Source organism: Calonectris borealis, chromosome 3 (genome assembly GCF_964195595.1).
Source record: "Calonectris borealis chromosome 3, bCalBor7.hap1.2, whole genome shotgun sequence".
NCBI classification, from domain to species: Eukaryota; Metazoa; Chordata; class Aves; order Procellariiformes; family Procellariidae; genus Calonectris; species Calonectris borealis.
The window spans coordinates 80,318,156-80,341,149 of NC_134314.1; the positions used below are offsets into that span (position 1 = coordinate 80,318,156).

The following is a 22,994-nucleotide window of genomic DNA, read 5'->3' on the forward strand; positions in this document are numbered from 1 at the left end:
CATTCCCAGCTCCCAGAAAGTTTCTGTATAGGTTGATGAGATGGGCAAAGCATGAGGGAAAGTGATGTCATAAAGGCTGCAGGCATATAGTGACTACTTCTCTCGAATAATGAAGAGTGGGTTATTAGTATTTTAAAACAGATGCACACAGTGTCTGCCCTTAGGTTATGGATGAAAATGTAACTTCCAAATAGCTTGCAGCTGATGCCAAGCAGAAAACTATGAAAATGTTAAATAAGTGTTTATATTTATAACTATATAGCTCCACTTTCAGAAAAATTAAAAGTTCAGAAATAATTTATGCATTAGGAAACTTGCTCTGTGGAGCTTCTTGCTATTCAAGAAGTTTTTCTGTGCTGCACATAAAGCTTTACAGAAGATGGACATTAAAACTGATGGTTCACTCTTACAAATATCAAATTATCATCTGCTAAATGCAACAACTTGACTCATTTTCTCCAGATCGCAGTCCTTCACCTGTCTGCTCAAAAGCCCTGGTGTCAAATTAGGACAAGCCCCAAGGTTGATTTCTGTTTTCACAGTCATTTTTGCGATACGGGGGCTAGTTAGAAAAAAAAAATTGAGTAATTAGGGCCTAAGTTAACTGAAACTGTCCAGTAGACTTCTCACGGTCCTCATGAAGAGACCACTTAAATACTGAAACAAACGAGTAATTTTTTTTTTCTTTCAAAACTGGAAAAATGTTAGCACCTATTGCTTAACTTTACTGCTTATTCAAGAGAATTCAAGAACTGAAAGTTTGTGTGAACACAAATTTATAAATCAAGATACTTATTATGGAGATTACTTAAATAATCAATGGATTCCAACCTCGTATTTTGAAAACTACTGTACGATTAGCAGTCAGTGAATGTAAGAGTCACTTGAAAAATTATTGTAACATATTTGCACATGATTCTCCAAACCAAGACATACTAGTGTTACTCCACATACAGGATGCAAGAAAAAGATTTTTCTTAGTGAAACTCCTAGGCTTTGATTCCCCAACTATTAATGTCATGTTTCTGCTTGCATGCACTTGTGGAGAAACATTATAAGCTGGAGGTGAACAGCACGGGTATTACAAAAATAAGATCTGAGAAATCTCCAGTGTAGACAAATGCCCCTTGAAGTAATCTGATTTTTAGTCTATACCAGAGAGCATAAATCATGTGTGTGACATGCTGAGATTTTAAGTCTGTTCCTTTCTTTGTAAGGTTGCATCTACTGAGGCTGGTGGCCATCCTGCTACTCAGCTCTCAGACCATGGTTTTGACTGCTTCCTACTTTACATCTTCAAACTGCTCACTAATTTCTGAGGAAATTGATATCCCAAGTTCACAGTGTCATTATGGGTTTCTGGGCTGTATGTTTGTTTTAGGCCTGCTCAGTGTTAATGTAATTGGGCTGAAATAAAACCATTTGTGAAGTTAGAAGACTTTTATAATGACCCATATTGCTCTCCTCAGTTTTGTCAAGGAGACTCTCTGGGGTTCAAAAGATCAGTCTCTTTTATGAAATCCTACCCATGAAGTGAGTGCACCTATCTTAAAGGGGAACCTTATAGCTGTTTTACAGTAGCACTGTAAATGAGGTTGAGGATAAATGATAGGTAAACTTCTTGTAAAGTTAGCTGGCATGAATCTAATAATCTGCAAATATGGCATGAGCCTTGCAAGTGACAGCCCCACCCAGAAGCAGGTTGGTTCAAGCTTAGGTTTCAGGCTTCAATGACAAATAACATTACTCTAACTAAACTGACACATTTGAACTGCCTTTAAGTATCTTGTCTTTTTGATGTTTTTTCAAGATTTCACATGTATACCTGTGGTAATTATTTGCAACTCCGCCTAGCCATTTCATAGCAAGAAGTATGATGGGATTTTTCAGAGGTGTCTAGTAAATCAGGAACTAACCCTCCTAATTTAAGTTTGGTGGATGTTAAAAAGGTTTATGCTTGTATTTCATGAGGTGCTACTGGAGAATTCATTTTGTAAAGTCACAGAATTTAGTTCTTTGAAACAGCTTTCTTCTTCCAGTGTTTCAGATAAAAGCTTTTGATCTTGAGCAGTCTCTACAAGAGGTGGCAGAGAGATATGAGAAAGAAAAGCAAAAGAGGAGAGCTCTACATAACAGCTTAGTTGTAAGTATCTTTAATGACAGAACATTTTCTTATTTTGTTGTAATTATGACTGTAATTTCCTCACCAATAAAACTAATGAATATACTTTTCATGGATATATCATTTCCCCCAGCTGTCTATATATGATGCATTTCTTTGCTGAGGAACATCTGTCTTAACAGTAAGCCCCAGCCCATTCTTTTTACACAAGCATCTTCCAAATGCACTCCTGGAGCATATTGCACTAAAGACTATCATCCATTTTGAATAGTGAACAAAACTTGAGTTTCTTCATTCTTTTCTCTAAATTTGCAGCTTCTGAAATTGTTTTAGAATTCTTAAAATGTTAACTTGAAATTGCAAAGTGGTCGTCTTTTATTTTTCCAAATACATCTAGCTGTATCCTGCTCAGCCATTAGTGATGGTTTGGGATTAATTTTTTTCTTTTTTCTACTTTAACTTCACTCTTCCTGCCCGCCCCCCCAAATGACTATTTTTGGGTTGCCTGGTTCAGGACCTGATTTTCAGAAACACAAGCCACATTCAAACAAAATTCTTTTAACTTTTTCTATCTGGGAAAATGAAGCTCTTTGTTAAAAAGTACTTACCTTCCAAACTCTGCCTTTTGTTGCAGTTTACTGAAAAGATGTTCCCCAAGGCAGCGGGGAATTAATGCCAGTGTCACTAGCCATCACAGGCAAGCTGTTTTCAGTAAGACAAAATGAGAAGAACTGATCACCAATAAAAAGGAAGGAAAAATACCAGGTTAGATAAACCGAAGTCTGAAACAGCCCACAGAGAAAAATCAGTTACTGGCTTTTTAGTCATGTATGAACACACAGCAGAGAGGAAAAGGTACAAAACGTTTTATATTCCACATCTTCCGCAGGGCTGGTGGAAGAGAAATGGAGTGTGTAATCTTCTCTGTTGAGTTAATACAGGTGTCTGAAGAAGCTCAGGTAAAGAGGAAGGAGACTGAATAGGGGAGAGTGGCTCAGATTGAAAGCCTTTTTTTTTCCATATAGTCTGGAGAAGGCTACACCTTTCCAGAGCTCTGAAGAGCTCATACTTCCTCAAGTACTTTCTCCTAACTTCTCAACGCAAATGATATTGATACTATTTTTCCCTCCACAGAGTCTAAGGCTGTGATGTTGTAAACACTTGCTTTCTTAAACACATTCATGTCTGCTTCACAAGTTCCAGTGTATTTGTCCTCTCCAATAGTTTGTGTTAAAAACTTCTTAATATTCTAACTCTAGGAACTGAGAGGAAATATCAGAGTCCACTGCAGGATCCGACCATTACTACCTTTTGATACTGCTGCTGGACATTCGGAATCACAAGATAGGTAATTTATTTTGGCTGTGTTAGATCTTAGCTGACTCATAATTAATATACAGAGAAAACAATAGTTGTATGTATATGAGAACAACTGCGTTCTTGATTTTTCTGTTTTTATGTGTGTGGGGAGACGATGATGGTATCATAAAAACGAATTGCTGTTTCCTTTTATTTCTCCTCCTAAATTGGCTTTCTCTTCCTAAATCTCATCCCCTTGTCTAAAAGTATGTCCACCTGAATAGAAAGCCATAGCTGTCCTGCCAAGCCAGAATTATCTCTGGCTTGGCAGAAGTAACACAGCTGCAATCAGCTTAGAGTATATTCACTATCCTATACAAATTCTGGGATACAGTAATGTAATAACTATCAGAAGTCATGAGTAGAGAAACACACTCAGCATTACAGTTGTTTTGTAATGTTATAGAACAGATTTGCTGTCAGCACAAACACTGGTAATTCTATTTCAGTATAATTTGGCTCTGCATCCCTAATTCATAATACACTTACTGTAACTGAAGTGTCAAAACATTCCAAGATCCAAAAGGAAAAGAGGGATTAATGCAAGTATGTGCTATAACAAGCTGAATTCTCCATAGATGACTAACATGAAAGAAGGCAGGGATTGAAACATAGACAAAGAAACAAAGAAGGGGAAAACTAGGTGGGTGGCTGGAAACCAGTAACATTATAATTTGCCCTATCAGTAAATAACTGATTTGGGGCTTTATTTTACTTTTGCTGGCTGGTAATTCTAAAAGAGTACATTCAGTGTTTTAAAGTTCATTAATTTTTGGCAAATCTTTAACAAAATATAGAATTGTTTTAATTAAAACAACATCAAAAATAGCAGACAAGAAATTTCAAGGAGCCTGAAACTTGCATTAACCTGTGCTTGATATACCTGGGAAGAAACCCGCTCACTGTTTTTGTTGCTGTATGGAATAGTGCAATCAGTGCTGAATTGCAGCATAAAACAGGATGGACTGGGCCAAACAAACAATCGTTAAGACTAACTTTTCTTAATATATCAAAAAGTAATTTAAGTAAAACGTAGTTGTAAAACTGAGGACTGATTCTCAAAACACACACGTGAATTAATTTATACATCTCAGCAATCCCAGTCAGTTTTTGGACTAGTAATGGGTGCAAGATCAGGGACAAATACCTAAAAAGAGGGTGTTTTTCACTTTAATGTTCTTGTTACAAGCTCACGTTACAATCTCAAAATAATAGAATGGTTTGCATGTGAATTAGTCTTAACTGGGTTTGTTCTAAATTTCTTTTTTTAAGCAGATTATTTTGCTTGATTGCATTTTAATTTGTTTTTTATTCACAATTAACTGTGGTGTTAGTATGTACATGGGGTACAATAATAATGGCGATTCTGAAAGGTACTCTTCAGACAATGTGTAGTTCAGAGACATTTTGAGCATTGACTTTCCTGAGCTAAATGGAACATTTATGGTTTGAAAGGTACCTTTTTTCCCCCTATTGGTTCTTTTTTTCTTACAGGCAAAGAAACTTTTCAGAAAAAGTGGCATATGCAGCTGATGATGTGAGTATTTGATGGTGAAATTCAAAAGCACGTTCACAAATACTAGGAAGGAGAAACAAGAGGGACATGCGAACCATGGGTTTTAAAAAAAAATGAGGTACTTTCTTGTCAATCAGTGCCCAGCTTTGATCACCCATGGGTGCAATAGCAGGTGATTTGGGCTATTTTCATCCTGACTCTTTGAAGTAGTAATAGCTTGGAGCTTCTGCTGGTGCAGTCATCCATGAACCGGAGGTTGTGTGTTTGCAGTAGTCAAACTGCTGCAGACTTCCTGCAGTCAATCTCTTTCAGCCACTTGTATTTACTGTAACTATTTCTAAAATTATGTCAGGCTTTTTTCATTTTATTATTGCAACACAACTAATGCATTAGGAGAAAAATATGATACCTCATGAACCACAACAGCCTACATGGTACTGCAGTCAAGCATGTTAAAGTGTCCTGGCTTAGATACATCAGAGGAAGGAGAATGAGTATTGAGGTTGCAAATCCAGATGTCATTCCAGCATTAATTGAGGCCATTACCAAGATCTAAAATTTAAAAAGGCACAGCAGTGTGAGCTAAGGTCAAAGTATTAACTTGGGTTTCAATTTTCTTAGCCGCTGTAGTTCTTAGTTGGCTATTCACTGTTACTTATGTGGTGATTAGCCAAATTCTCTTCTGTAGTATAGTGCTTAAAATATTGCTGAAGTGACCTACAGTATGTTATGCATTTAAATCTCCCAAATTATAGCTTCATTAGGCAGATTTCAGTTGTATAAAGTGGATACTTGGAGGTATATATATATGCAATTAGGAAACTAATGGAGCACATGAAGAGTCAGCTAAGAAAGAGTAAATATGTCAGGAGATAAAAAACAGGGATCTGTAATGGTAGACGTAGTATTCTGGATGCCATGACCGATTTATTGTACTATAAAATGCCACGATCATTTCTGACCTGTTAAATTTTATTTCATGAAGATGAAGTTAGATAATATATAGGTTTTGGATTATTTCATAGAGAAATCTGATATATTACAGTATCTATATGTTTACAGGCAAAGCAGTGTCTGCTCGCTCATGCCAATTTACGAGTTTTATTTTGTATGAAACAGTGACCTGGTAACCTTCAATACGCTAACCTGTTCTCATGAAATATTCCAGGAAAGTAAATGTACGCATGGACTTGATTGTAAAATGAAATTTGCAAGATACTAACTTCCTGTTTTTGGAAAACACAACATTGACGTCAAATGTTTTATTGGTTTGCCTTGACATTTATTTGGTTAAAATGCTTTCTAGTTTTGATCAAACACCTTAAGTCTTTGTGTTAGTTTCTTAATATGATTTTTTTTAAGAAAAAAAAATATTTTTGTTTGAAGTATCCAAGTTCATGAGGGAGGATAAAAGTACAACTGACTTTTTACAAAAAGCAGTCAATTTAGACTAATTACCAAAAATAAAGGAAAACAATGTTTATTGGCTGCTTATTTTGCTTTTAACAACTGAAGGTGTTATGCTTGTGGGCTAGGATAAATATGCAATTTTCAGATAAAATTATGGGGTTTGATTTGTTATTGAGCTTTTAGTTGCAACACAGTCAAAGCTCCTATTTCTGGAAACAAGTTAACCATTTTCTGGACAAGTATTTATGATTTAAAGGAAATTTTAGATCAAGGTGAAGGAAGACTGTCTGTGATAGAGGTGCTGAGTTTATTAGTTTTGCTTTTTAGATCATGGCTGTCTTTCCAGATTTTTCCCTGAAAATACTTCATATGTGTAACATAACCAGGCAGTTTTCTGCCATGATCATTTTAGAGCTAATGTGTGTTAGAAAGCAGAGCTGCATTTGAGAACCACAGTCACAATGCAGTCCAGCATACGTATCGGAAACTATGGTTGGATCTTCTGGACAAGCTTCAGCTTGATGTTGTTCCTGGATTGGACTGGAGCTCTAGTAATATGCTGATCTGTCTCACCTATGCTACAACTTTGTCATATTATAACTAGAATAGGGAAAACATCTGTCTGGTAGTGAAAGACCACAACAGAAATTGCAGTATAAAGTAGCTTTGCTTCTCTTCTGCCAGGAGCTGTGTTAAGACTTCCTTCAAACTATCTGTAGGTAGGCAGAACTGACACTTGGACAAGAATGGTTGTGTATTGTTTTGTGAGACTGAGAGTACATGAATTCCATTTAGTCTTTGAGTGTTTTTTGTTTTCTTTATTAGAGATTCATATCATTCTTCAAAAGACTATGTGATCTTTTCTATAATCTTGCTCATCTTGTCTAGAGAATCATTATTCTGATTCTAAGTCTAAAAAAGGCTTAGGATTTTACTGGATGTACAGAAGAGTATTTCACTTCAGTTTTTCAACTACTTCAAGATTTTTGAAGTTTTCTTTTTGCTTTCCTGTTTATGTCCAGCTCCTCAGCATAACAGTAACAACTGCCGGAGCCTTTCTCCTGAAGCTTGTTGTGCAATAATAGTGGAGAGTGAGTACATACTACACATCAGGTTGAACTACTCCACATAGATTAGGACATTGAGCAGGCTGGTATTGTCCCTACCTGAGAAAATGAGTAGATGAGGTACTGAATGCTCAGAATCTTCTTGGTGGTGACAGGACAAGGAGGAATGGGTAAAACTGAAATACAGGAAATTCAGCTTAAACATGAGAAGCTGTGAGGGTAGTCAAACACAGGAACAGATTGCCCAGGGAGGGTGTGGAGTCTGCATCTTTGGAGATACTCAAAACCTGCCTGGACACAGTCCTGGGCAACCTGCTGTAGCTGACCCTCTGAGCAGGGTGTTGGCCTTGACGATGTCTGTGAGTCCCTTCCCGCCTCAACCGTTCTGTGATTCTGGTCTAGGATTCCACTTGCTGCTTTTCTGTAATTTCATCCATCTCTGCCAGGGTGTGCTGTGTGTGCTAGTGAATATAGGTGTCATGTTTGAATGAGTAGCTATGTTTTCACCTGGATTCACAATACCCAATGTAGATGCTTAAATGAGCTGCCTAATCAATCCAGACTTCCCCTGTGGTTGCTGAAGAAAAGTAGCCACCTCCAGAGGGAAAGTCATTCACCTAAGATGTGAATTAAACTTTAAATATGTTTGTTTCTCTCCACGACTACATAGGCACCTGAGGCACCTGCCCTAGCCTAATACCTGAAGTGATGTTTGAATCCAACTTCCTTTGTCACAGAGGAAAGAAACTGGCTGCTTCTACATGATTAATTCCTTTCAAATTTTGAGACGGTTTTCACTTGTGAGTAGTTGAGAAAAAGGGGATGGCAAAGAGGCTGCTCTGAATATCAGGGAAGGTGCAAGATTCTGCTGTTTCTTCAAGATAGGACTGGGAAAACATGAATTAACACAGCCAAGACCCTCCTTTTCTGGGGAGATAATTTTGTAATAGATCAGATGGATGTAGCTATAGCAGTTGGAGACATTATTGCTCCCCAGTTGCTTATCACCATCCCCAGCTAGAGGTTTCTTCCCCTGGTGCTTATCCAGTGTGGGGAATCCTTTAAGCTGGCCGTGTCAGTCTCAGTGCTATGCCAGCTGGTTGCACTGAAGTTGACAGTGAAACATGAGGAGCAGTCGCAGTCTCCCTTACATTGGCTCTGCTGTGGAGCAGTAGTCTTGGCAAAGGGGGCATAGCCTTCAGCAGATATGCAGTAACAAGCGATAAGAAATGATAATTATCGCAGCTGGATTCTGTGATCGTGTCTATATCCACTATTCCATATAACTAATTTAAAATTATTTCTCTGCCTTACTGAATTTCACTTACTGAACTACTCCCCAGGCTTGGGGAATCAGGCTTGGGTGTCAGGACAGATTGTGAATGTTTATGAAGTATCCTTTTGTCATTTCCATGATTCATATTGCCCTGAAAGAACTTAAACTGGGAGTATTCTGTGACTCTGGGGTGAAAAAAAGGTTCTTCAGTGTTCATGTGAGACAGCTGTATGGATTTCCCTGTTGACAGGGAAACCTGATGAAATCCTGTAGGCCAGCAACCGTGGTGGATATGTTAGGCCATAGTGATCTCCTCAGAAAGGAAGGTCATTACCAATGCTCATATGAAACTTCTGCCTATTAACAATTCTTCTATTTCTATGTTATGCAAGTAGAATAGAATCATAGAATCATAGAATCATTAAGGTTGGAAAAGACCTCTAAGATCATCGAATCCAACCATCAACCCAACACCACCATACCCACTACACCATGTCCCTAAGGGCCTCATCTACACATCTTTTAAATACTTCCAGGGATGGTGACTCATCCACTTCCCTGGGCAGCCTGTTCCAAGGCTTGACCACTCTTTCAGTAAAGTAATTTTTCCTAATGTCCAATCTAAACCTCCCTTGGTGCAACTTGAGGCCATTTCCTCTCGTCCTATCACTTGTTACTTGGCAGAAGAGACCAACACCCACCTCGCTACAACCTCCTTTCAGGCAGTTGTAGAGCGCGATGAGGTCTCCCCTCAGCCTCCTCTTCTCCAGGCTAAACAACCCCAGTTCCCTCAGCCGCTCCTCATAAGACTTGTGCTCCAGGCCCTTCACCAGCTTCGTTGCCCTCCTCTGGACACGCTCCAGCATCTCAATGTCCTTCTTGTAGTGAGAGGCCCAAAACCGAACACAGTATTCGAGGTGCGGCCTCACCAGTGCCGAGTACAGGGGCACGATCACCTCCCTACTCCTGCTGGCCACACTATTTCTAATACAGGCCAGGATGCCGTTGGCCTTCTTGGCCACCTGGGCACACTGCTGGCTCATGTTCAGCCGGCTGTCAACCAGCACCCCCAGGTCCTTTTCCTCTGGGCAGCTTTCCAGCCACTCTTCCCCAAGCCTGTAGCGTTGCATGGGGTTGTCGTGGCTGAAGTGCAGGACCCGGCACTTGGTCCGTAGAATTTTTTCTGTCCCATTTCTCACCTTAGGGAAGGCTGGTCTGCAAGTACATTTGATATCTTAATCAGAAATGTGTTCCATAACTCTGTATGCTTTTCCTTTTTTTTTCTTTTTTTTTTTTTTTTTAACTTTCCCCAGAGTCTTTTGGTTACCGATCCTATTAGAATTTCTTTGTCAGGCCATTTTGTAGCAAAGTCTTGTGCTCACATCCGTACTGCTGCTAGATTTGCCAGTACTGGGATGCATAACATAGCTTATTCTGTAGAGTGAGTATTGTCATCATTAAGTTGATAATGATACATTGGCCTTCTCCAAAGAGGAGGAAATACTTGTAAACTCAAACCAAGAAATTTTATTTTTTTATTAGCAATTTGCATGCTGGACATACTATTATGCAGTCGTTATTCGCTCAGCTCTTTACGACTTCATTCTGTGGCAATACTCATTTGAAGGCCATTAGTTCAGCACTCCAAGCTACTTGTCTACTTGAAGCACAGTAGGAATTTCAGCACTCCCATCAAATGCAGTAACTGCAGGTTAGTAAGCTAGGAAACCTCCTTGAATTAGATGAAGTATTTTGTGTGCTAGTGAGCTTCCACCCAAATTGTTGTAAACCCCCACATTTTTTTTCTTCACTTTTCTCTGCAACTAAGCAACATATGCCATGAGGAGCAGAAGGGCACAGAAGTTGCTATGTAAGGCATGCCAGACTGCTATGATTACTCTGGTAATAGTTTAAAGAGCTGCTTGCATATCTGTCAGACTTACTTACAAAACTACTCTATAATCCATCTGGAAAGTGGATTCCACTAAAAACTCGTGGAATTCTACCAATTGTGCTAGTGCAGTTCTTTCTCACAGTTGTGGACTAGCATGTTATTGTATGAAATGTGCATCTTCTGCTCAGTTCTAGGCACAAATATATATGAAATCAATCTGAAAAGGCACTGCGAAAACTGGCCCTATAATAAAAAAGGGTTCTTTTTGCCTTTTTTTCTACCTGTGGTGGCAGTTAGGGAGGTTGGGTTTACTTGCCTGTGGCTTTCTAGGCACGTAAGAAGTTCAGGTAAGGGTTTTGATCTTTCTTGTGAACTTAAGTGCACATATTTTGTGTTGATTGTTCTTTAATAATCTGAATGTGTTTTGAGAACCTTTCTTGTGGTCTTGTTAGTTCACTGCAGTATACAGGCTTTAAAGCCTCACGTGTTGGTGACTGCTGGAGAAGGGCCTTGGACTTCATGATCCTTAATTACTGCTGTCACATGGAACGTTAGAAATTATAAATATTTCTTTTTGTGTGTGTATGTGCCTATGATATTAACTGTAAATATTTTGTTTTTCTCTTAGGAAACTGTCCTTGTAAAGTGTAGCCGTCCTGGTCATGCATCAATAAACAAGACTTTTCAGTTTGAGAGGTAGGTAATCCTGTGTAGTGATCTGGATTGCTGGAAGATTTGTATAGTGAAGGCTAATATTTTAGTAGGCATTGGTTAGAAGGTAATGTTCATATTTTTTTTATTTATATGGTATTCACTTCTTCCCAGACAGAATAGTGCACTTCAGGATATAGATGACACACGTAGTCTTCCCTCTCAGAGAAGACTACTGATATGCCTAAGTTTGAAACCTGTGTAGAGACTTATTTGACCCTCTTCACAGTCTGAGTAGCTCTCATGGTCCTTGCAACAAGTTGCGAGATAGCAAAATGTTATCCACATTTTAAATGTAAGGACTTCAGATGGATTGCATGACTTCAGCATTAGACATACAGCGTGACTGAGCCAGAAACTGGACTGAGGACTTCTAAGACTCGATGTTCAGCCATGCTACTTTTAACTTAGAGTTAAAATGGCCTGAACACAACAACAGGGTAGAGTAGTGACATATAAATCAGTGCTCCCTGAGGGAAAGGCTGTGGTGTGACCACTTTCCTTATTAAATGCTCAAGAATCTACATAGACGAGAGAGATTTTGAATGCACCAGCTGTGATAAGGGTTTTAATTGGCGTTTGTGCCTTATGAGACACCAGAGAGTCAGTCTGCAAGACAGAAAACTGCAGGGAGTCAGGCTGAAAGGTGCCTTATGTTCTTCAGAATGGAGCTGACCTGAACCTCTGAAAACAGGAACAAAGAGTTAAATAATTAATACAAATGAGATCTCTGTAAAGGAAGAAGTACAAAATTGTGCCCCATGCCTTTTTTCTAATGCACACATTGCATCTATACATTGCAATGACTCATACAGTAGGCTTTCTACCCTGAACCATGGATCAAAACCCTCTGGAAACAGAACACATGAACACAATTTCATGCTTCCTTGCTTGAAGGCAAAGCTTGATTTAAAGTCAAATGTATCCAACATGAATTATCTGTCCTGGTTTAAACTTAAGGTCTGAGCCTGTTCAGCCAGAACTGCTATAGGTTTGCCAAACATTGCCAGTCATTCACCCTCTCCTTAAGGTATCCTTTTTAGATGCTGCCTCTTTCTACTCATGGAGACTGGGGACTGCTGTTGTGTAGGCCACCAAACAACTGAAAATTCCTGAGATAATGCAAATCTTGGGGAATTTTTACTGACCCCATAGGTTATAGGACTCTCTTGATACAAGGCATATGCGATCTCTCGAGTACATGGTCCCCTTGCATGTCTGCTAAGCTACTTGAAGTAATTCCTTTCACCCTCCAGCTATACCTAGCACAGCCATACCAGTTGAAGTAAATGCAGAATAATGCTGGAATTCAACTCTGTAGAGCAACACAGTTAATGGTATTGACACAGGACTCCAGAGCTGTGACTCTAGACATGTGGTGTAGATCCTGATAATCAGGAAAAGGGTTAAAAAAATGTAAATCCCCCAAGAATGCAGTTCTTGGGGAATGTTTTTTCAGTGTCCCAGCACAGCTCTTTTTTATAAACAGAAGAGCATATGGTTCTTATGAACTCAAAAATGTTTATTTTTTTAGCAAAGTTTTATGGAACTAATAAATGTCAAAATATTTGATTTCAGCTCAGGAAGAAAATTCCAGCTTTCAGCATGTTATGCTTTTATAATTTTATTGGTGAATCAGTTAGCAAAATAAAAAAGAAGCTCAGAATTTTCAAGGTGAAACTAACATTAATCACTATACAGGGACAAATCTGTCATCATTCTGGTAAAAAAATGCATGGGCTTATAGAAAGAGATTCTCTGGATTTGCTGCATCTTTCATGGTCTCAGGTAGCTAATTAAGTGGGTGTCCATGCTTCAGCCAGTGCTGTCATTACAGAGTAGCATAAACTAGTTCAAGCCAACTTTAAACTACTTCATTTGGGTACTGATAGCATTTGAACCGCAGCAGCTAAGTAGTGACAGTAAAACCCCTTTAGGAAGTTGAGTAAATATTTGGAGTAGTTACTGTAACATGGAGCCCCGTGCCTTTCTTCTGAACGGCTACCAGAACCTGAACCTGACATAGTTAGCTATGGCTATACTACTTTGCAGTGCAAACAGACTACTAAGACTGGTCGATTCTAGCCCTGGTTGTGGTCAGTAGCAATCTGTTTGCTTTATTAGGCAGCAAAACCCATCAACAGCAAGTGAAGGCAGTATGAATGTTCTCATCTCTAAAATATCTTTTTAAAGTTTTGGGTTTTTTTTTATGTAGTAGCTCTGAGATGTTTTGATGTGTTAGGAAAAAAATATCATTTCAACACATTTTGAGTTAGAGGCCTAGGTGGTTAAGATGGAGGACTTGGTGCTGATGAATATTTCATCGATTGCAAGATGATAAATGAAGCAGAGAAAAGGGTTTGGAAGTGCTTTTGCTCTCTTATATTGATCTTACAGATTTGATGGGCAAAGTTTACAGAAGCATATGCGTGTATGCATGCAAAACAAGGATGGAGTATTGCTATTCAATATCTGTGTCCTCCCAGTACGAACTGTGCCACATCTCTGCATATTTGTTGGTTTCTCAGTGTAGTATGACAGCACATCAGTGGAATGGCAAGACAAGCAGTATTTGTCCATCAAGCCAGACAAGTGCTCCTTTCCTGATTAGAGAGAGTACATTTTCATGCAACTTACAATTAGACTGTGGAACACATTGCCACAGGATGTTACTCCAGGCCAAGAATTCAGCAAGACGCAAAAAGAAACTGAATACTAATTCTAATAATATTTTTTTTTGAAACAGAGATTCAACTCATATTTCAGTTTTGAGGCCCGTTTACAGCTTTTAAGGATTAGGATGAGACACAGAGATTAATTATTGTGTCTCCAACCACCATAGTGTTTCTTACTCCTTCCTCTGAGTATTGTCAGGAACAAAATGCTGAACTAAGTGGGTTGGCTCTAACTCTGTATCAGTTTATCAGTGTTCCCTCTGTACAGTCTTATTTATGGAGAACATGAATACAAAATGTACATTTGTGCAGGCTATAGACTGTAGTGGCCAGATCCTGGTTAAATATACAAAGAGGCTTGAGTAAATGCTAAAGAGCACATTATGTCTTAATTCAGTTAAACTTGTAGTATCATATACAAGCTGTGGAATACTACTAAGTGAAGTGTACTAGTATACTATATACACAGGGAAATAACTGCTTTGTAATGTTTGCTGCTACCAAAATTCCTGTTCCTAATTAGTTGGTTTGCTGTAAGCTATAAAGAACACACATCACTCATTGGAAAACAGAGCTGAACAAACAAACAAAAAAGAATCACAACAGAAAGATATCAGAAAAGGAAGCTTTTTCCAAAGATAAACATTCATACCTCAAATACTTAAGTGTGGCTAATGACATTCCTGTTTTAGATTCTGTTCATCTTGTATAAACAGTACTTGCTGGAGGCTGTAATCTTGGGGAGGATACGTTTTTGGTGTGCAAGAGAAGAAATGAATGAGTTAGGATGTCCATGTTTTACGATAAGAATTTCCTCCCTTTGATGATTTCCTATTTTCAGGTCTTGATTTTATGTTGTACAAACTTGTTAGTTGAAAGGGTTGGAGGAAAAATTTCTTTGAAGAGCCCTGTGTTAGCTTTTTTTTTCCCCTTGAATTTGAAAAAATGTATACAGTTGTTTTATACATCATTGTTTTGGCCCAAGAATTGTACTGTCATTGCTCTTTTCTAAGAGGTGGAATAAGTCATTCAATTTAATTGTGTTTCATTCTGTTTAAAAATTAGTCTGAAATCCGCATCACAATGTAAAAGAAAGTTTTCCCTTGAGTGAGAAGTGTTTATTTCAGAGTAGGTAGTTCAGCAGAGGTGGGGATAGAAATACCTTAGGCTGATGCTGCCCACAAAGACAGCGCATCCTTAAACATGACCCTCAGGGGCCTTCTGATTTCTGCTCTGCCTCTGACTCTTCTGAGACAAGTCCCGAGGCAAGTTTGCAGCCTCTGTACCTCTTTTTGTACATCTAAAGGAAAGCACAACCTGACCACTCCCTTCCTTAGTGTGACACAAAGGAGACACAGGTAGCAGGGATATTTCACAGTCTGTTAGATGGGAGAAAGTAACAGGGATCCAGTACAGCCTGAAAAAAGACTCCATCTGCCAGAGAGGCAGGCAGAAGTATCAGGATGAGCTCAGAGAGCCAGAAGTGTAGAGCTGCAGGTTGTTCCCTCCAGTGCAGACAACAGCTGCTCCCAAAAAGTGGGTGAGAACCTTGGAGTTCTAATTTTCAGTCCCCTGACATAGAAATGTCAGCAGGTCACAAGTTTTATGTCACTGGCCTACATTTTCCCTAGTTTGTATTCTTGTATTGTGACAACATATTTGTATTTTTTCTTCAGTTAATCATTGCACTTTGCTCCTCAGAGTTTACAATGCTTTGGAGTCTCAAGAGACAGTATTTGCTGATGTGGCCCCTTTGCTAACATCTCTCATGGATGGGTAAGTTAAAAGGTGGGGCTAAGAAAACTAAAGAGCAATAATCTACAGAAATCTATCAATTTTAAAAAATGACTTAATAGTGGCAGTCCTGTCAAGTTTTGTGGCTTTGCAGTTGCATTTTCCTGTTTTGTTTCTACTCAACACCAAGTGAATGAGTTTCCCCATATAAACAGTGAAAACACTGTTTACAAAATTTAGCAGGGCAGAAAAATTTGGGGAAAAAAATATGTTTTTTTCTCTGGTCTCTTTCTGGCAAACTTAAGCATTGCTCCTTATGGAGGATACTATCGGGTTTTGTGTTTTGGTAGGTTATGTTTTATAACTGTTTTTCAGTTGTAGACACAGTATGATACATCTTTTCCAACAGTGTAGTCATATACGAAAGGCCTGCCAGGGCCACTCTCTGATCACCTGTTCTCTTTTTGTGTATAGCACAGGCCATAGGAGGTGATATAATCAATTCCTGGTTGAACCAGACCTAAGCATTCTTAGTTATAGTTCTAACGCTCCTTCAGGCACTGGGGTTAAAACAGAATTCTGGTTTGAATACAAAACTGATCAGTAACAACCACTAAAAATATGTGTAATTACTTCTATCCACTGAAGTTCATGAAGTGTGATTCGTCATTTATACTAGAGCCAACTTAAGCTACTCTTGTGAAGAAGCCTTGAAGTGCATATCATTATAATCCTTGAGGCTTGAACTGAGATTCATACAAAACTTCCTTTCTGCTCCTTTCTCACTCCCGCTCCAGTTCCACTCAATTATAGACGGCGGTTGTAGAGCTGTCATGGACCTTTCCCTCCCTGTAGAGGGAAAGCCAGTCCCTTTCCATGCACAGAGGCATAGTTGAACAGTGGCAATCCTTGTTCCTGGCAGTCTGCACACTGAAGTTTCCAAGTCTCCTTTTCTTGAAAGCAGCCTAGAAGAGGCATATCAGGATATTGTGGATATTGAGAAATCCCAGCCATCCCTTTACACATGCCACAGAGGTGCCCACAAGGGCTACCTGGGCTAAGGGAAGTCCTATTTGGCCCATATGGCATTATTCTAGTTTAACAAGGATGAGTACCACAGTTTCCATAGTTGAACAACCTAGGGACCACTAGGTTGGAGGAGTTTGAAGAAATCCTTATAACCACTATTTTCTCTCTCTGCTTTTCCTTTTGCAATGAACATAAGTTTGCTTTGGCTCAATATGTTGCCTGTGTATCTTCAGACATACCTGATCTGTACCTTGATCTGCTGTTCTTCCCACTTTCTAATTTCCACATTGAGAGAATCCTGTCCTAAAAGCTAGGATTTTTATATTCAGTTAGGAAATATTCTGTTATTGAAAACAAAAGAGTTGTCTTGCTCTTCCAGAAGTGCCATTTAAATAGAAGCAGATTTTCAGGGAAGGCGAGGCTGTTTCTCAGCAGCCTTCCCATTGTAAATGGGAAACAGACATACTTAGTCTGAACCTTGAACCTTTTTCCTGCTCCTGATTGTTTTAGTCTGGGCTCCAAAGTGGTCTGTAACAACTTTTAGCTTAAGTAGAAAGGAGTGTTCCACTCCTTTTCTTTATTTTTTCTTTATTTTTCTTTCTTAATGAATTGTTTCATTTTTCAGTATAAATATACAGAAAGAAAATATTGTCCCATATGCAAAATAGACAAAGTACAGCAGGCTTCAAAGTTTACAGTTAGCCATACAGGGGCAGCAAGGGAATAAGATAACATTTCTTTTCGTTACAGCATTGAGGAATCAAACTGTTTATTTATTTTAAAGAATACATTTCTCCTCCTTTGATTTCCTTTAACAGTGTTCTCTCCTAGTGATAACTTTGCTATACTGAACACCCACACTCTTTTCAGGAGAGGAATACTATGAAACTATTGGTATTCTAGCTTGACAATAAGAACTTTTTGAAACAAGAATGCAACTAATTAAGCAGAGTGGAGAAGGAGAAATGTCAGGGCGCATAAGTGAATCATAGTCTGAAATTTTCAGATTGCTCTATTGGGAACTCTTATGTTGGAACGAGAACATCAACGAAGTAAACTAGGTAAATATAGACTAGTCTGCTGCTTGTCTTCTTGTTGAATCACCCAACAATTCATTCTCTCCTGTGCCTACTTAGATATAATACTGCTTCGGATAGTTTGAGCTCATTTGGACTTATCAAAATACTTTTTTGGCTTTGGCAGAGAAGTTATCACTGATTGATACCTGATTTGCATCTGTATCTTCAATGCTATAAGCACCTGACTACTTAGCTTCTAATCATATCATCTGTATTTTGTCAGAACTATTTTGTCCATGATGCTTACGTTCTAACAAGTAGCAATTAAAGAAAATTTGAATAGCTGGACTATATGAAAGTTTGAGAGACTTCTAAAAAGACTTCCATTCTGTTTTTCCTAAGGAAAGCTACTATTGCAAACTTCTGGCTCCCTTTTTGGTTCCAAAGATCTCTCTGACTTTGAAGCAGGGCTAGACGTCTCAATAAGCTACAGGCTGGCGAGGCAGTGTGCGTTAGGGGTGGAATTGTGAAAATTGCTCATTGTTAGCCTAGCTGAAAACTACCAAAATTAGTGGGAGCTTTTCCACTGACATAAATGCAAGTAGTTATGTCAGCAGTGAATACTTAAAGAAATCCCTTGTTTCAGATTTACAACCCTAATTTCTAGCGCGTTTCATTTTGCTGTAGTGCTCTTTATTTTCAGTTACAGTTATCTCATCTCCTTTACTTCATCAAATCTATGACTAGATTTCTGTTTTATACTCTGCATCCTGAAACGTGGAGGGAACTTACTATAGGTTCACTGCCTGCACCTTTGACTTTGCATCCCCAGAAGAGGTACCCAAGTATTTGCTTGTTGCTTATCAGCCCACATTTCTTTTTAACAAGAGAAAGCTTTCTAAATAATCCTCAAAAAATGATTGCTTCTAGGCATGTTTAATACGCAAAAAATTGCTGCAAATATATTTCTCTGCAATGGCCATGTAAGTATTTCATGACTTGAAACCATAAGTTTAAAACAATTAGATGAGGGGTGTTCATTGAAATTTGCTGGCATGTGCTTGAAACAACATTTTTGATATGAGGAAAAGCATCGGATAACCAAAAGCAGCTGTTCAGGTCTGCCCACGGAGGAGGCAGTGAAATTTTACTCCCTGGCAGAACAGGAGAAAGCCCATTCTTGCAAGTGTCTAGTAGAGCAGAAATTTCAGCATACTGCAAAGCGCTCGCCCTTTATGGAGAATCTGCTAATCTTGTGTCTCTGAACAAACAAGATAATCCAGGGAAGGAGCAGTCCTGTCAGCATAACTGCATGTCTTCCAAGAGTTTTTGCTGGCACAGTTCTGTGGTCCACACCAAGGTGCTGGCAGGTGCTGCAGAGCAGACACAGCCGAGTAGGGACTAACATTCAGCTGCACAGTACGGTATTGGTCCTCAATACAAAGTAGTTCTGTGGGTGGATATATTTGTATCCACCCACTTGTTTTGCTTAACATGTTGACTTTGATCCCACTGTGCACTTTCTGGATAGGATTCATACATCTAAATTCAGATCCCTGTGGCACAGACATCCACAACAGAGCTCACAGGTGTAGACTTTTTTTATTATTTTCAGTGCAGAGAAACAGGCATTTTCAGAGTTCTGTTCATTAGACGTATTTTACATGTCTACTTCAGAAGATGATGAATTGTGTTTCATAGTGTCTGTACCTCTGCAGTGACATTGTACGTTTTCACCTTCTACAAGTCCATACCAGAGCAGTTCCTACCATCTTTATTCCAGAGTAGTCTTTGTGCGCATGATTATACTGAACTAATGCATTTGGTTTAAAATTTGTGCCTCTTATTATTAGGGCTGTCTTATCTTTTCCAGTGACTGAGGGCTATGTCTGACGAGCCTGCTTGAAAAAGACTATGAGAGCTGAAGAGTTTACTGTTCCCAGCTGTTAAGATATTAGCGCTGTGGTTTGCAGCATAGCACTGTAAGACAAATCAAACCCAGCGATGGTTTACTTTAAAATGCTGTATTGTAAACTGCAGTGGTTCAGGAGCTGATTAACAAGCAGCTCAGTAGTGCATGAACTGGAAGTTGGGCAGACAGGAGGTCTAACCTCATCAGTCATTCCAAGCTAAGCATCTGTTAAACTCTGCTTAAAAGCATCCCTTCAACTCTGCTTAAAAGATAAAATCTGTTTAGGCAATGTTATCAGCAGTACTTTGATTTCTGTCAGATTTTGAGATCACCAGAAAGAAATCTGCAGGGACAGTGTATTTACTTTTTGTTTCAGTTTGCATTCCCAAATGGTTTGGGGTTTGACTTGCCACCTAATAAACACATTTGGTAATGGTAAAATAAATGAAGGCCCTTTTAATTTTCAGGTACAATGTGTGTATCATGGCTTATGGGCAAACTGGAAGTGGGAAGACATACACAATGTTGGGACCACAGTTAGAGGAGAACTTTGCATTCTCCACAGAAGATGAATCAGAACTTGGAATTATTCCTCGAGCTACCCAAGAAGTGTTCAGGTAACAACTAAGTAAAGGCTCGTGTCAGTGGCAGTCACCTTAAACTTTACAGAAGGGATGAAATAATGTTTGTAAGGTATTTATCATTACAGGTTTCAGCTTCACAATGATTAATATTTATAGCTTCTCTAACTGCTATTCGATATTTGAGTTTTGATATAGATTTCTAGTCTCTCTCCTGCTTAGTCTGATTTTCTAAAAAAAATAAGATTATGCAATCTTGCTGTGTGTTATCTGTCCGTCTATCTTTCAGATTCCTAATTAACTTTTGAACATGTTTCAACCATAGCTGTGGGAGTCCAAAAGATAATTAAATTCTTACAAGTTTTGTGAAAATTGAATTTTGGAATAGATGGAATTGGAATAGATGAAGAGGATGCAGATCAGAACCCAGTCCCCAAGAAGAATGATATTAGAATTTTGAACCACAATCTGTTCTTGCTTTGAGAATTCTTAGATTTTTTTAGTTGAACCTAATGCATGATTTGAACTAACGTGGTGCTATGTTATAATAGGAAAGCCATTAGAGGTTTTTCCAGCTAAGCCTATTTCTTTTGGAGAATGATATAAGATAAATCAAAGACCCAATTTTGTACCAGAATAACTGTGTCTAACTGTAAATACTCTCCTGAATAGACAAGCTCTTAATTTATGAATTTTCTGAGGCTGTGGACGGATAACCTCTTACAGATCTAGGGCAGTTTACCATCTCTGCCTGTTCATTGCTTGCACTCTGCCGGAGTTTATCATACCTTGAGCTCTGAATGCAATAATGTCCAGCAGAGAAATGGTATTAAAAAATGTTGAGGAGGGAGGGAGGCTAACGGAGAAAAACAGTTTAATCTGGCACAGCTGTTTGGAAAATGAAGTTTTATTTACTGCTTCATGTATAATTTTAACTGTATATTTTGAGTCTTCCGCTTAACATTAGCATGTGGATGAGGCAAAGCCACGGCTGCGGATATTTAATAAGCACTTTTATCAGATTGTAATTAGATTACAATTAAAGAATAGATCTTTATTTACAGACTGTTCACGTCGGGTTTGACTTCAACATTTTTCTGGCTTTTTTCTTCTTTTTTTTTTTCCCTATTTTTATTCTCCAGGCTTATTTCAGAAAAGCCACCAGGAAGTTACTGGGTTGAGGTTTCTGTTGTAGAAGTATATAATAATGAAATTTTTGATCTTCTGGCCAAAGACAGTTGTGGAAAAGTATTTGGTGTCAAACGTGATGTTGTCACAACCAGAGAAGGGAAGAGCGATGTTCCATTGCTTACACATGAGTAAGTACACGATTTGATCCTTATCATCCGACCATGATCTGGTGTCAATGCAATGTATAGCTGTCACAAAATTGCATCATAGGCATCATTTATCACTTTTAAAGAATGAGTCCTTACCGTACACAAAAGAACAGTTCTCACTGTTTCCATTAGCTCAGTCTATTAGACTGCAGTTGGCTGCAAATGTCAAAATACTTTCAGAAATAACAGTACAATTAGTTTGGGTTTTACTCCCGTGTTAAGCACCTTCCACTCAGAATGCCTGAAGATAGCTGTGTATTTCGCTGTTGCTGGATCTAGGGCCTCTTGTCAACTGTAGAAAAAGAAGGGGTAACCCAGTCACAAAACACTTTCCCTTCAGTCTTAGCAAATTATAAAATTTCCAGATTATAATAGAAATGTATGTACTACTTGCAGATTTTTAAGCAGCTGTAGAGCGTTAGCTTTGCCTACACACATTGGAGTTAAAAAAAAGTACTTTAGAAATTGAATAAGACTTTAAGTGATCTTTTAATATAAATACCCATCTTACACTGCTTAGTATTCTGTTTTCATAACTGGAGGCATTAAAGTGGGAATTGATATGTTGGCATTTGAACCTGTAGTTCTTGGAAATCCAGGTTCCTCAAACTAAAAGCTAAGAAGTAGCTAAGTTTGTACCCATTCAGTTTTAAGATGTATACTTTCCCAGCATCGTTGTATGGTAAGTTTGATTCTTTCTTATTTACACATCTTGACAGTGTAGGGAGAGCTAAGGTATTTGAGGCTACAGCTATACTTATTTTCATGCCTTCTTGTACTTACTAAGCATTACAAAGGCTTGTTCTAGTACACATGGGAATGATTCTTGGTGTTATGTATGTGTGGTATACAAAGCAAATGTATAATACTTTCTTGTTATAGATAAAAAAACCTTGTCTAACTAGATGGTAAAAATCACATGTTCATAACAATTCATCCATTAATAAGAGTGAATCTGTTTCAGATGCTTCATTTTAGTAATGGCTGTGTTGTTTATGCTAGTATTAAATCAACATTAGCAAAAAAAATTATGACAAGCAGTACTAGTAGCACCAGAGAGGTGATGCTACCCAGTGGAATTAAGCTACTGGACTGGACATCTCCCTGTGAGCACCCAGCATGTGAACAGATTCTAGAAGGGAACATTTCTGCTTGTGCACCACAGAGAGGTCTAGAAACTTAGAAAAAAATGTTCTGCTTCTTGGGCAAACAATGTTTGTGAAAAGAAACATCTTGCCCCATTGAAATGTTTAGCACAGTATTATAGTGTTTTATGTTTCTGGGGGAAACATGATGTCTTTCTTCACTTCTCTATAATAATATTGTCATGGTCTAATCTCTACTTTTCC

At 38.5% G+C, this 22,994-nt stretch overlaps 1 protein-coding gene across 1 annotated transcript in view; it reads left to right on the top strand.

The window, feature by feature from the left end:
- Positions 1 to 22,994, top strand: part of KIF25 (kinesin family member 25) — a 46,322-nt gene that overhangs the window by 10,278 nt on the left and 13,050 nt on the right. The window contains exons 5-11 of the mRNA XM_075146339.1: positions 2,040 to 2,143; positions 3,382 to 3,470; positions 4,976 to 5,018; positions 11,273 to 11,340; positions 15,732 to 15,806; positions 20,192 to 20,341; positions 21,448 to 21,624. Of these exons, the coding sequence (XP_075002440.1) occupies positions 2,040 to 2,143; positions 3,382 to 3,470; positions 4,976 to 5,018; positions 11,273 to 11,340; positions 15,732 to 15,806; positions 20,192 to 20,341; positions 21,448 to 21,624 (706 nt within the window). The remainder of the gene's footprint in view (positions 1 to 2,039; positions 2,144 to 3,381; positions 3,471 to 4,975; positions 5,019 to 11,272; positions 11,341 to 15,731; positions 15,807 to 20,191; positions 20,342 to 21,447; positions 21,625 to 22,994) is intronic.